The 12,676-nt window shown below is 41.0% G+C and overlaps 1 protein-coding gene across 1 annotated transcript; it reads left to right on the top strand.

Moving 5' to 3' along the window:
- Window positions 1-721: 721 nt before the first annotated feature.
- si:dkey-219e21.2 (E3 ubiquitin-protein ligase TRIM39) lies at window positions 722-12,635 on the top strand. The gene is made up of 10 exons (XM_022210712.2): window positions 722-5,225; window positions 6,051-6,104; window positions 6,387-6,538; window positions 6,622-6,720; window positions 7,862-7,993; window positions 8,154-8,279; window positions 8,484-8,612; window positions 10,227-10,305; window positions 10,874-10,900; window positions 10,991-12,635. The coding sequence occupies exons 2-10, from the start codon at window positions 6,053-6,055 to the stop codon at window positions 11,521-11,523; spliced, it is 1,329 nt and encodes a 442-aa protein (XP_022066404.2). The 5' UTR covers window positions 722-5,225; window positions 6,051-6,052; the 3' UTR covers window positions 11,524-12,635.
- Window positions 12,636-12,676: the final 41 nt, after the last annotated feature.

Raw genomic sequence — 12,676 nt, 5'->3', positions numbered from 1 at the left:
CATCCCACCGTCGAAAGATATTCTCCCGGTTCACCTCCACTTTCTGATGCACATGCATCTTCGCCAGGCCTGTCAGTCTGTTGTTGGACATGGTAGATCTAAGCCATGTCTTAAGTCTTCGCATGGCTGAGAATGACCTCTCACAGACACAAGTCGTCACTGGAAAGGTTAGAAATATCTTCAACATACATTGTATGTTGTCTGATGAGCCAGGCGCTCATAAAAAATAAATAAATAAATAAATTTAAAAAAGCGCCGGACGCGCTCTCTGCTGTGGATAAAAGTAATTAAACTCTTTGATCAGATGATCTGACAGGCCGAACTAGTGCCGAATTATCTAAAAAAAAAATATATATTGTTGTCACCTTGGTGTAGATGGGCGGGGATGTGGTCTACAAAGTGCTAATAATAAAAACACTAGTTTTTGAACGGGGTTTGGCCCGCTGCCAAGCGCGTCACAGGGCGCATTTGCGGGTACGTGCATCAGCTGATCAAACAGCTTTTCACCGCAACACGCACACAGGCACAAACAGAACACAAAGCCCATGGATGTTTACCACAATTTAAAATTTACAAGCACGTTTCACAGAGAGGTTTCAAGTTTTTATGAGTTTATGTTTTATTCAGTTGGGCATATTTGGCACAAAAAAAAAAAAAACTCGGAAAAAATAGGTGAGGTCCGGACCTCGCTGACCTCATACCTGGCTACGGCCATGCCCACATTCAGCCCAATTTGATCTCAAGTGGGCCGGATCACTTAATAACAACAGCATAACAACCTATAAAGATCCACAAGTCCAAATATTTTCTTTATTGTAGTGCAAAAAAAATGTTTTGAAAATGTTCACATTAAAGGAATTATCTTTTTACAAAAACATTCCGAGCAACTGGAAGTTTCCTAAGTGTCTACACAGAGTGTCTGTAAAGGAACAAAGCATGTGGTCACAGGTATGTGGAACTGAATGATATATTAAAATGCTATATCATTTAGTTCCAGATAATAGACAAAACTAATAGACAAGTAGATAGACAAAAGTCAGAAAAAACCAAAATGAGACACAAAACAACAAAAAAGACAAATGACACGAATCAAAACAAGGGACAAAATATTAAACAAAAAAGTTAGAAAGCGACAAAAAATAGACACAAAACGACCACAAATAGCCAAAAAAACACAAGCGAGACAAAAAGAAAACGCAAAACGACAAAAACAGAATAGACAGAATATTACAAAAATGAGAGAAAATGACCAAGGAACAATGAGCAGTCTAGTATTTTAGTTTATGGTTAAAACAACTTTTCATGATCTAGAAATTATCTTAGATTTATAGTTTTACAAATTTACAATATGCAGTTAATATCTTCTCTGTAATTTTTACCCTTTACAAAGTCGTCCCACAGGCGGGATTGGACCCTCTGGTGGGCGGATTTTGGCCCGCGGTCCTTATTTTTGACACCCCTGCTTTAAAGTCAAAAGTCAGTGTGGCATCACAGAGCACATTTTTGACCCTAGCTCCTAAATCTATAAGCTAATTATGAAAAGATTCACACAAATGTCCATCGTTCCATTTATTTCTGCTCCTCTGGGGCTGAGTCCTAGTGGCAGCTGGTGTTCCCCTCCCCAGCAACGCTTTCCAGTTCCTCCTTGGGGATCCCAAGGCATTCCCAGGCCAGATGAGATACATAATCCCTCCTGTGGGTTCTGCATCTAACCCACCCAAACTGCCTCTGCTGGTTCCTTTCATGTGAAGGAGCAGGAACTCTACTCCGAGATCCTTCTGGGCTCTTCACTTAATCACTAAGACTGAGCCTAGCAACTCTTGGAAGGAAACCCATTATGACCAGTTATATATGTAATCTCACTCATTCGCTCACTCCCCAGAGCTCATGACCATATTTGAGGGTTGGAACATACAGTGCAGTTCAAAAGTTTGGAGTCACTTAGAAATGTCCTTATTTTTTGAAAGAAAATATGTAATTTTCAAAGAAGACAACAATAAATGAATCAGAAATCCAGTCTAGACATTGTTAATGTGGTAAATGATTATTCTAGCTGGAAATGGCTGATTTTTAATAGAATATCTCCATAGGGGTACAGAGGAACATTTCCAGCAACCATCACTCCTGTGTTCTAATGCTACATTGTGTTAGCTAATGGTGTTGAAAGGCTCACTGATGATTAGAAAACCCTTGTTCAGTTATGTTAGCACATGACTTTTCATGGAAAACATGAAATTGTCTGGGTGACCCCAAACTTTTGAACGGTAGTGTAAGTCGACTGCAAATCAAAAGCCTTGGCTTCCAGCACAATTCTTTTATCACAACAATGAGGGAACAATGCATGCATTACAGCTAAAGCTGTCCTTATCCATCTGTCCATCTCATGCTTTGTTGTCCTATAACTGATGAACAAGATTCTGAGATACTTAAACTTCTTTGCAGGGTGTAGCAACTCATCCAGAGGAAACCATGAGCGTCAAACGTCCAATAGGATGAAATGATGGCGTTTTTTTTTTTTATCAGTTATGTCATAAAAAGCACTGTTGCCTTGCAGTTAGAAGATCCCCGGTTCACGCCCCGGCTTTCCTGGGATCTTTCAGCATGGAGTTTGCATGTTCTCCCTGTGCATGTGTTGGTTTCTCCAGGTACTCCGGCTTCCTCCCACAGTCTCAAAATATGCTGAGATTGACTGGAAACTCTAATTGTCCATAGGCATGATTGTTTGTCGCTTATGTTGCCCTGCGACAGACTGGTGACCTGTCCAGGGTGTCTCCTGTCTTCATCCCAAGTCAGCTGGGATAAACTCCAGCCCCCCACAACCCTAGTGAGGATTGAGCAGTGTATAGAGAATGGATGGATGGATGTCATCATATCATATCTGATCCCTTAATATGCTGCAAAAAAGCTTTTCTGGCCATTATTCAACACCATGACGCAGGAACAAAAGAAGGATAGAGGCAACTTTAAGGAAAGATGTCATTCTAGTTCTGGATGTTTTGCCGATAAAACACAACGTACGAGGGTACTTCGAAAAGTTTTCAGCCTCGCCCAGAAACAAGGGGTTAACTCCCTTTTTGAGGCATAACTGTATATTATAAAGCCTTATATCACTGTCCACAAAAAAATCAATGAAACAATGGAACAGAAAGCTTCAGGCTGGCGTCCACATAGCACAGGTGGCATTGTTATAAGCAGCCAAATGTGGCTCACTTGCATAGCAGCCTTTTTCGGAGTGATAACGCAGTCGTCCATGGTGATGAGGAGAATCTGGAGGCTCGAGATGTGACATTCTTCTTACTTCACAGAGGTCCAGCAAACATTCTGCCTTGGTGGACCAAGTACATTGAGGTTAAAGGAGAAAGTAACACAAGAACTGATGCAACATCTACACCCAGGACTGAACATTAGCATTTTGGTTTCTTTCGAGGTAACAGATCCTCTCTAATGCACTATCATGTCTTTATGGCCCTGTTACATCTGTGATTACAGGTCAAATCAGCAGAATGGATACATAAAGGGAAATTATGTAATGTATTTATTAAATGAACCAGGAAATCTGAGGGGGAAATTCAGATACTTGATTTTCCTGCATTTTCCTGCCTTTTTTTTGTAAGTATGTAGTTTGCAGTGTATTTTCAAATTACAACTCTGTGCATGCACAGCCACAAAGGTTTCTGTTTAATTGTTGATAGTAGTTAATGTTAGTTATGCAATTAGACCAGAGTACAACTAGAAAAGCACTCAGAGAGCATAGTACTCCAGCAAGGTTGCTTGCTGACCTATAAATATGTAGCGGGTGACGGGAATTGATGGGATTTGGAAACGCCCCCACAATTTAATCCATTGTTCCTTGTATCATTTCTGGCAGACAAGTTCCCATAAGTCCTTGGATTTGTACCAGGATCACAATCATGTGACATCAGCAGGTAGTTGAGTGTCCACCTATTGCCATAGTTACAGCACCGCCGTCGCAGTGATACGGAAATCTTTAACAAATCTGTGGATTCAAACTATGAGCTGCATCACTGCCAAAATCTAATCACTTGGTTCTTGTGTCATTTCTGACCTTCCCTGAAAATTTCATTGAAATCTGTTAGTCTGTTGTTGAGTAACGTTGCGAACACACAGACAGCCAGATAGACAAACGGAGAAAACCAAACACCGATCGTCATATAAAGTAAAAACAGGCAAAGACCTAATACACGCCAAATCATTAGAAAGTTGCAGTCTGAATATTTACATGAATATCAATTTCCACATGATGTACACTAAGGCTATGCTACCGTTTAAAAGTTTGAGGTCACCCAGACAATTTCATGTCTTCAATGAAAACTCACGTTTATTCATGTGCTAGCATAATTGCACAAGGGTTTTCTAATCATCAGTTAGTCTTTCAACACCATTAGCTAACACAATGTAGCATTAGAACACAGGAGTGATGGTTGCTGGAAATGTTCCTCTGTACCCCTATGGAGATATTCCATTAAAAATCAGCCATTTCCAGCTAGAATAGTCATTTACCACATTAACAATGTCTAGAATGTATTTCTGATTTATTTAATGTCATCTTCATTGAAAAGAAAACTGCTTTTCATTCAAAAATAAGGAGATTTCTAAGTGACCCAAAACCTTTGAACAACAGTGGCTTTGTCTTTTTACATCAGTGAGATTTGAGTGTCAAAATTCCTCCCTCTAATGCAAAAAATGGAAAAACTGCAACTTTGTTTTTATGTTAGAGACAAGATATGTCAACCACAACGAATAATGGGATGCAACAATTAGCTCTAATCCTTAGCATTATGTCTGTCAAGGCAAAGATCTTTACTGTTGAGCCAAAAAAACAATCTTAAGGATTTTTATGAGTTTTTTTTTAAGTTTACAAGGATTTTATATCTCTGGTTTATTCTAACATTAACAATCCTCCTAACAGTTTCTAGCAACACCACTGTGAAAATCATACGTGCGTCACACCCAGTGATTTCAAGACTGACTGCTGCCATAAAACCTCCTGTCCCTGCGCCCTGGTCGTGACTATGCAGGCAGCTTCAGGAAGGTGACAAGGTTCGTGTCAGGGAGCTCTGCATATAAAAAAATAATAAAATGGCAATAAAAAGTCCAAAGGTCGCGGAGGAGTGGACAGGGACAAAAAGATTGCACAGGCAGCAGAAGCCATCCAGTCTGCTCCACCACCACCACGACTGCAGCAGCGCTCCATCAGCCAGAAGGTACGACACTAAGAGCTCACATGCGATACACTGTTTATGCTTATAATAAAGGCCTGTGTGATGTGATTCAGTTTAGAAAAGCCTATTTTAATATATACATGTACATTAATTTATCATGCTGTATACTTTTATTGTTTATTGTTTTTGTATTGTGGGTTTATATGTGATATGTAGACTTTGTCCGAGCAGTTGTTGATCGATGTGCAATTAAATAAATGAACTATAGAGCATATGCTAGCATTCAAAAGTTTAGGGTCACGTACAAATGTCCTTGTTTTTGAAAGAAAAGCATTTTGTTTCAATGAAGAAACATTAAATGAATCAGAAATACAGTCTAGACATTGTTAATGTGGTAAATGACGATTCTAGCTGAAAACAGGTGATTTTTAATGGAATATCTCCACAGGGGTACAGAGGAACATTTCCAGCAACCATCACTCCTGTGTTCTAATGCTACATTGTGTTAGCTAGTGGTGTTGAAAGGGTCATTGATGATTAGAAAACCCTTGTGCAGTTATGTTAGCACATGAATAAAAGTGTGAATTTTCACGGACAGTATGAACATGCCTGAGTGACCCCAAACTTTTGAACACTAGTGCATGTACAGATTTCTAATTCGCATGTAAATGTTTGCTTGGATTGCATATCAGTATTAGTTGTTCCATATTTGACAAATTTTTCATCTGTTTGGACTTTTATCATTTCTAGAACAGATTTTTTTTAATCTAATCTATTTTTTTTTAAATATATTGTGCTGTTGCTTTTATTTCTTCCATCACTGGTCACCAAACATTTAATTATTGTCATGGGATTTCATCTTTGCAGCCATGAGTGTGGACGCTGGCATAGAGATGAAGAGCATCCTAAAGACTGACAAAAGTATGTTGTTTTTGATATTTTTTTCTCTATGTGTGTGTTTAATCACTGACAACCTTTGCCCTGTAACTCAAAGATTTCATTCATGGATTAAATCCAGACTAATGAAACATTCAAAAGCTAATAATCAAATTTGCTGACTTTTTAAAAGCACTGATTACTGTAAATCTCACCGACCTCCTTTGTACAAGATGTAAACCTTCCTTTTCCCCTCTGCTTTCTGCTGTCACATGAACATAATGCCAACTGAGACTCAAAAGATGTTCTGCATTTGTACCTCTGCAGGGGTTGGCAAGCTGCGGAAGGACAGCAGCGTCACCCTGAGCAGCTCCATTGGGGCTGTTCGCTGGAAGATACCTGAAGAGGCCGTCCAGGTTCACAGCTCGGCCCCCAGCAGATCCACCAAAACTAGCGTCCTCACCGGACAACGCTTACAGGTAAACCAAGAGCTGGAAACTGACATTCCGCTTCTGTTTTTCAATAAATGGACTTCTACGTGACACTGTCGTGCCCCCTGCAGGAGCACCCTCGACAGAACGGTCTGAAGGATCTCCGCAGCCTGCAAGAGTGTGTGCAGTTCATCCACGACTGGAAGGCGCAGGTGGACCAAATCTGCAAGGTAGAAGCTTAGGAAAGATTGAAAACTGAGACACAGAAATGTCAATCCATCCATTATCTATGCACTGCTTAATCCTCATTAGGATCACGGTGGGTTGGAGTCTATCCCAGCTGACTTAGGGTGAAGGCAGGGGACACCCTGGACAGGTCACCAGTCTATCATAGGACTACACATAGAGACAAACAATCACACTCACATTCACACCTACAGACAATTTAGAATTATCAATTAACCTCAGCATGTTTTTGGACTGTGGGAGGAAGCCTGAAAACCTAGAGAAAGCCCACGCATGCACAGGGAGAACATGTAAAGTCCTCGCAGAAAGATCCAGAAGGCCGGGACGTGAACCGGGGATCTTCTAGCTGTGAAGTGAGCCACTGTGCAGCCCAGAAATGTTAATACTTATCAAAAATTCACAACTCCACAGAGTAAATTAAAAGAGACATGAACAGATTGTACAAAAAGGGCCTCAAAGACAAGTAAACATGACGTGGAAGCACTGATGCTAATGGGTAGCCTGTCCCACTTACACTAAGCATATTGTAGGTCTTTTGTCAAATCATGTTAAAAGTCAACTTTTAAAAAAAAACCTAAGCAGTGTATTGATTAAAAAGAAAAGCAAGAGAATACTGTGTCGCAGGGTTGTATGTTAATCATCTACCCCCGTTATAAATTCCTAACTAGAAATAAGGCCTTCAGATGTGTGAAGTTTCACTTAAGTAGCCATTATTACACTTGCATTTCTGCTTTTTTGCCTCCAGATGCATCTTATGTAGCACAGAGTCCAGGGGAAGAAGAATCTGTGCGCACATAGATTAGATAGGCGTTGCCATGGGAAACAATGTCTTGTTCATATCGAAACTGATGACTCGGCTCATCAGTGCATTGGCTGCTAATAGGAATTGTGTAAATGTATCTTTTACAGCCTAAGGCCCAGATTCGTAATGCGTAACACTTATCGTTGGCACTCGTGGCCTCATTGCATAACAAGCACCATCCAGCTTTAACCTTTTATCAGTAAGGTCTCACACAGGGTAGGTCGAAATAGACATGTCTCACTTTATTGGCAATGTGAGCAATTGTTTCTGTGTAATTTGACACTAGACGAGACTGTCTAACAGAGTGCAATGTGTTTAAACAGGGCAGAGAAGATCCAGAGGAAGGTACCAGTAAGAGAGATGCCAGATTCTCCGACCGGAAAACCGAACGGAGTCTTGAGGAGAGCAGAAAACTGATCCTGGAGTGGGCCAATGAACTCCACCATGTGGACAGGGTCAGTAATCATGACAGATCAGGTTGATTAAACGGAGATTTACCTATCAATTACTGATCAAGGTTAAAACTGCCCAACAGCTTCAGCTTTGGAAGAAAATCTTATTGAGTTTTTCAAACTACAAAGTGTAAATCTTCACTTCCTGTTTTTGTGTCCTCAGCTGCTGAAGGAGAACCCCTGGGCATCGCAGAGTCGAGTAGAGGGAAAAGAAGAAGAGAAGGACGCTAATGAGAAAACACAGATGAGGATCATGGAGTGGGCAAAGGAGGTTCAGGAGGCGACTGAGGTGAGCAGACATAGACCTAAAACTAAAGGGTCCAGAAACTACTGGAAAGATGTGACTGCACCAGAAATCAAAGCTAGTACAGCTCAGTTATGAAGAACTAGTCAAAGTGTGGGCCCGTTCTCTGGCACAAAGCTCTACATTGAGAGAATTCTCTGAGAAAATATTGCTAAATCTCGCAAGTAAAGTGGGTTTTTGTGTTTGCAGAGTTGCGGTGTACAAAGTGAAGAGCTTGGCAAAGTGCTGCGTCTACTGGGAATAAAGAAGAAACGTCTGGGGAAGCTGCTGCCGCTGATGGAGTTCATCACCTGGTCTCTGCTCAAGGAAGACAATACGGTGAGAAACAGCAACATTTTTCTTTGTAAAATGATACAGGCAGTAAACATGATATATAAAGATAAACATATTCACTGTTCCTGTAACACACAAATAAACTAAGGTTCAGGCTGTAAAACAGACTGATAGCAGATAAACAAATTTTTGGCTTCAACTCAAAAGATGAAACAAAGATGTTTTACCACAAGCGTTGCCAAGGGTCATGAAACAATATTACGCAAGTAATTTGAGTGGACTCTGCTCTCTGAGTCGCGCAAAGCAGCAATAAATCAACTTTGTGACTCAGGCTCTGAACTGCTTCTGCTCTGGTAACCTCAACGGTGTAGATTATGCTGATGAACTCTCATCTCCTTTGCTGATTAGATTACGGTTATGATTTTGAACTACTGTTCAAAAGTTTGGAGTCTCCCAGGCAATTCCATGTTTTCCATTTGTTTATTCATGTGCTAACATAACTGCACAAAGGGGTTTCTAATCATCAGTTAGCCTTTCAACACCATTAGCTAACACAATGTAGCATTAAAACACAGGAGTGATGGTTTCTGGAAATGTTCCTCTGTACCCCTATGGAGATATTCCATTAGAAATCATCCGTATCCAGCTAGAATAGTCATTTACCACATTAAAAATGTCTAGATTGGATTTCTGATTCATTTAATGTTATCTTCATTGCCAAAAACTGCTTTTCTTTCAAAAACAAAGCCATTTGTAAGTGACCCCAAACTTTTGAACGGTAGTGTACGTAGTAATAGACTTGTTAAAATTTAAGAGAATGTTTTATTGTGGCGCCTAACTTGATGCTTGTGACTTTCTGCAACTTGTATAAAAGCAGTAAACTGCTAGCCTAGCCAAGCTACACCCATGTTTCTGACGGCACAAGGGTCTAGGGAAGTTCGACAGGGAGGGAGGCGGGCTAAAAGGTTGTCTATCAAATCCCTCTGCAACAATTGGGTAGGTATACAACCAATCAATGCAACGAATAGGCTGACGTAGTTCCGAGAGCACCGGCGGATTGTGGCTAAGTCCCATTAGCTTCCTAACCAGCGGAGCCGCGGAGCCAACTGGTATATTAAGGATTTGCCATATCCCGTCGGCATAAGTCCAAATACGTCTTTCTTCTCAATGAAACACTTCAGTGCCGTCCTTTGTTTATCTTTCAAGTTGAATTTTAGCTTCAAATCTTTTAAGGGCTGTGGCCAAAGCTGAGTCGAAACATAACTGTTTATTGTGCGCCGGTTGTTTCTGTCAGAATCGTCGCGCCTCTGTCGTCACTTAGTTACGCCCGCCTTCTGACTCTACACTTCATGGTGATTGGTCCGGCCAGTTTTAGGAGAATCCAGCCTCGAGCCTTATGGAGGGTAACTAGACCCACCCTGGCAGAGAATTAAATTCGTTGCCGTGGGTTGTCTAGCGCGGCTAGGCTAGTAAACTGCTCCTGACATAACGAGACAGTGCTTCCTGAAAGGTTTACTAGGGTTTAAAATTTTGACTACACCAACCTCCTAAACAGTTATTTTCAAACGCTGAGTCACAAGGAAGCAGTAAGTGGCTGGAATCAATACCAAACGTGATGCCGGAAAATAAAAATTTTCCCTTTACCCTTTTCCTTCTCAGAGAATGATTTCACAGTTATGGCTACTGGCAAAGCAAAGGACCTGGAAAGCTGGAATTCCGAGATACATCCCCAATTCAGGTGTGTATTTTGACAATGTTTCAGCAAAAATTGTTCGAAAAAGAAAGAAAACTCAACGATCATCATTTAGATCCACTTTTTTGCTTCCTCCTGAATCCAAAGCAGCTGCTGGGTGTTTTTTTTTTTTTCCTGCTGTCACATTTTTGCTTCCTGTAATATGAAGTCAGCACAACCATGGCAAGACATAGAGAGAAATCAAAATGGCTTATTCGTACAATAACAAAATTATAATGTCATAAATCATCAAAAATGATTTAAAACAAGAATAAAAGGTTTTCATTTCACAAAAATGTAATAAAATTAAGATGGTTGAAATTCTTCCAGGCACCCACAGATGTTACCAGTGCTGGATAAAAATGGCAGCCCAACATGCTATAAATATTTTACTACTTACATGTTTAATTTGTTTCCATATTTGTTTCCTCTCTGCTCAGCCAAAAAGCCCATCAAATTTATTATCATGTGGATACTGGCTACAGCTGAGTCACTAACTGTGATGAATCTGGATTGTTCAAACATTTATTTTTCTACTGCAACTCTGACGAACTCTCTGCATCTCTGCTTTCAGTTTGGAGCTGGATTTGCACTGCGGCAGGTAACGTCAACCAGCACCTCGTGTCACATAGCCACAAAACATGGCAGCTGTGGTTTGGTGAGCTAATCCATCTCTTTTTCCCCCCGACAGCTGATGTGGTCCTTGACCCCATGACCAACCACCCATGGCTGCAGCTGTCAGACGACCAGCGCAAGGTCCAGGAGGCCCACGTGGAGACCGACCCGCCTTACAGCTCCCAGCGCTTCAACAGCTGGCAGTGCGTGCTCGGCTGGGAGGGCTACGACTGCGGACGCCACTACTGGGAGGTAGACATAGCCAACAACGGCTACTGGCGCGTGGGGTTGACCACCGCCACCTCACAGCGGCAAGGGCAGTTCGAGATGACACCAAAGCAGGGCTACTGGGCTCTGTGGCGCAGCACACACCATTTCTTTGCCTGCAGCAAGCCAGAGATACAGCTACCTGTCGGCCTCGTGCCCCGGCGAATGGGCATCTACTTAGACTATGAAGAAGGTCAGATCTCCTTCTACAACGCAGAAACCAAGTCTCACATCTACACCTTCACTGGAACCTTTAGAGGGAAGCTCTACCCTCTGTTTGCCCCACTGGATGGTCGCACACTCATGACAATCATGGAGCCACACAAAATCTCAGCTCACTGAGCAGTTAACGCTCTTGTTAGATGTTTAGAAGGATTCAAAATACAGCTGAAATTGTCTTGTTCTGAAGGGGAAGGTTTTCTTCAAGTTTGATCTGAAATTTGTGCTCTGACTTTTGAAAAGACAGATTTAGGATTTCATTTCCCGGAATGTTACGAATATATTGTTCCCAATTTCTCTCCGAAAAAACAAAAAACGTAATTTATTATACCTCAAGCTTCGGTTAAAAAGTGGCGATAAATATAAATCAGTGGCAAAGAAAGTGTTAATGGACAAAACCAATCAGAATCAGCATTGTAAATATAGCTAAAAAAAAATACGTTAGAAACTAAGATTTCAAACAAAAAAGAACTGACTGTACAGCCTAAAAACTGAAAACATTTATTTAAGTTGATTAGAAGTATAAAGACATAGTGGACTCCTTCCCCCTGGATTTGCTGAAAAATGCCCCTTTGATTTCATCCACATGTACACCCCCTGTCAAAAGTTTTAGGACACTTTCTCATTCAAATAAAGTGAACCTGTCCTACAACTTTTGACAGGGGGTGTATCTACCAAATTTGGTACACATATGCAGCACATCAGGCTGAACAAAAAAGTCAGTGTCAGCCACATTCCAAACCCAACAGGAAGTGAGCTATTTTGCGTTGAATGTCAGATTTTGCCCATTTTTCATTTTTTTCTACAGCGAACTCCTCCTCGGGGGAAACTCCAATTCACCTCAAATTCGGCCGGTATATACAGGAGGCCTTAATGATCTAAAGTTATTAAAATTTTTTTCCAAAGTCAAAGGGCGTGTCCGTGGCGGCCTCTGGAATTTTGATCCGTCGCCATGACATTTCAAATGCTGTGTAAATGCCCTGAACATGCTCCAATCTGCCTGAAACTTTACATGAATGATCAGAGTCCTGCCCTGATCACATGCATATGATGAAATACACTCCCTGTCAAAAGTTGTCGGACAGGTTCTACTTTATTTGAATGAGAAGAGTCCTAAATCTTTTGACAGGGGGTGTATGTTCAGACATGGAACACACTCTGCATCTTCATAAACGCATGCACTTTACAATGCACTTTCAGATCTGCACAGAATAAACTTTTCATGCATAACTTGACATCTCTGATACTGTTTTCTGCCTCATCTTGTTACATTGTC

The sequence above is a fragment of the Acanthochromis polyacanthus genome, chromosome 23 (genome assembly GCF_021347895.1).
Source record: "Acanthochromis polyacanthus isolate Apoly-LR-REF ecotype Palm Island chromosome 23, KAUST_Apoly_ChrSc, whole genome shotgun sequence".
NCBI lineage: Eukaryota > Metazoa > Chordata > Actinopteri > Pomacentridae > Acanthochromis > Acanthochromis polyacanthus.
The sequence above is the reverse complement of the archived record's forward strand: the minus strand, read 5'-3'. Positions and strand labels throughout refer to the sequence as shown.

Excerpts from the sequence above, each read along its gene's own strand:
- si:dkey-219e21.2 (XM_022210712.2), top strand. The coding sequence starts at position 6,053 with ATGAGTGTGGACGCTGGCATAGAGATGAAGAGCATCCTAAAGACTGAC. Across the intron at positions 7,994-8,153 it reads AACTCCACCATGTGGACAGG|CTGCTGAAGGAGAACCCCTG; the intron begins GTCAGTAATCAT and ends TTGTGTCCTCAG. Across the intron at positions 10,901-10,990 it reads CTGGATTTGCACTGCGGCAG|CTGATGTGGTCCTTGACCCC; the intron begins GTAACGTCAACC and ends TCCCCCCGACAG.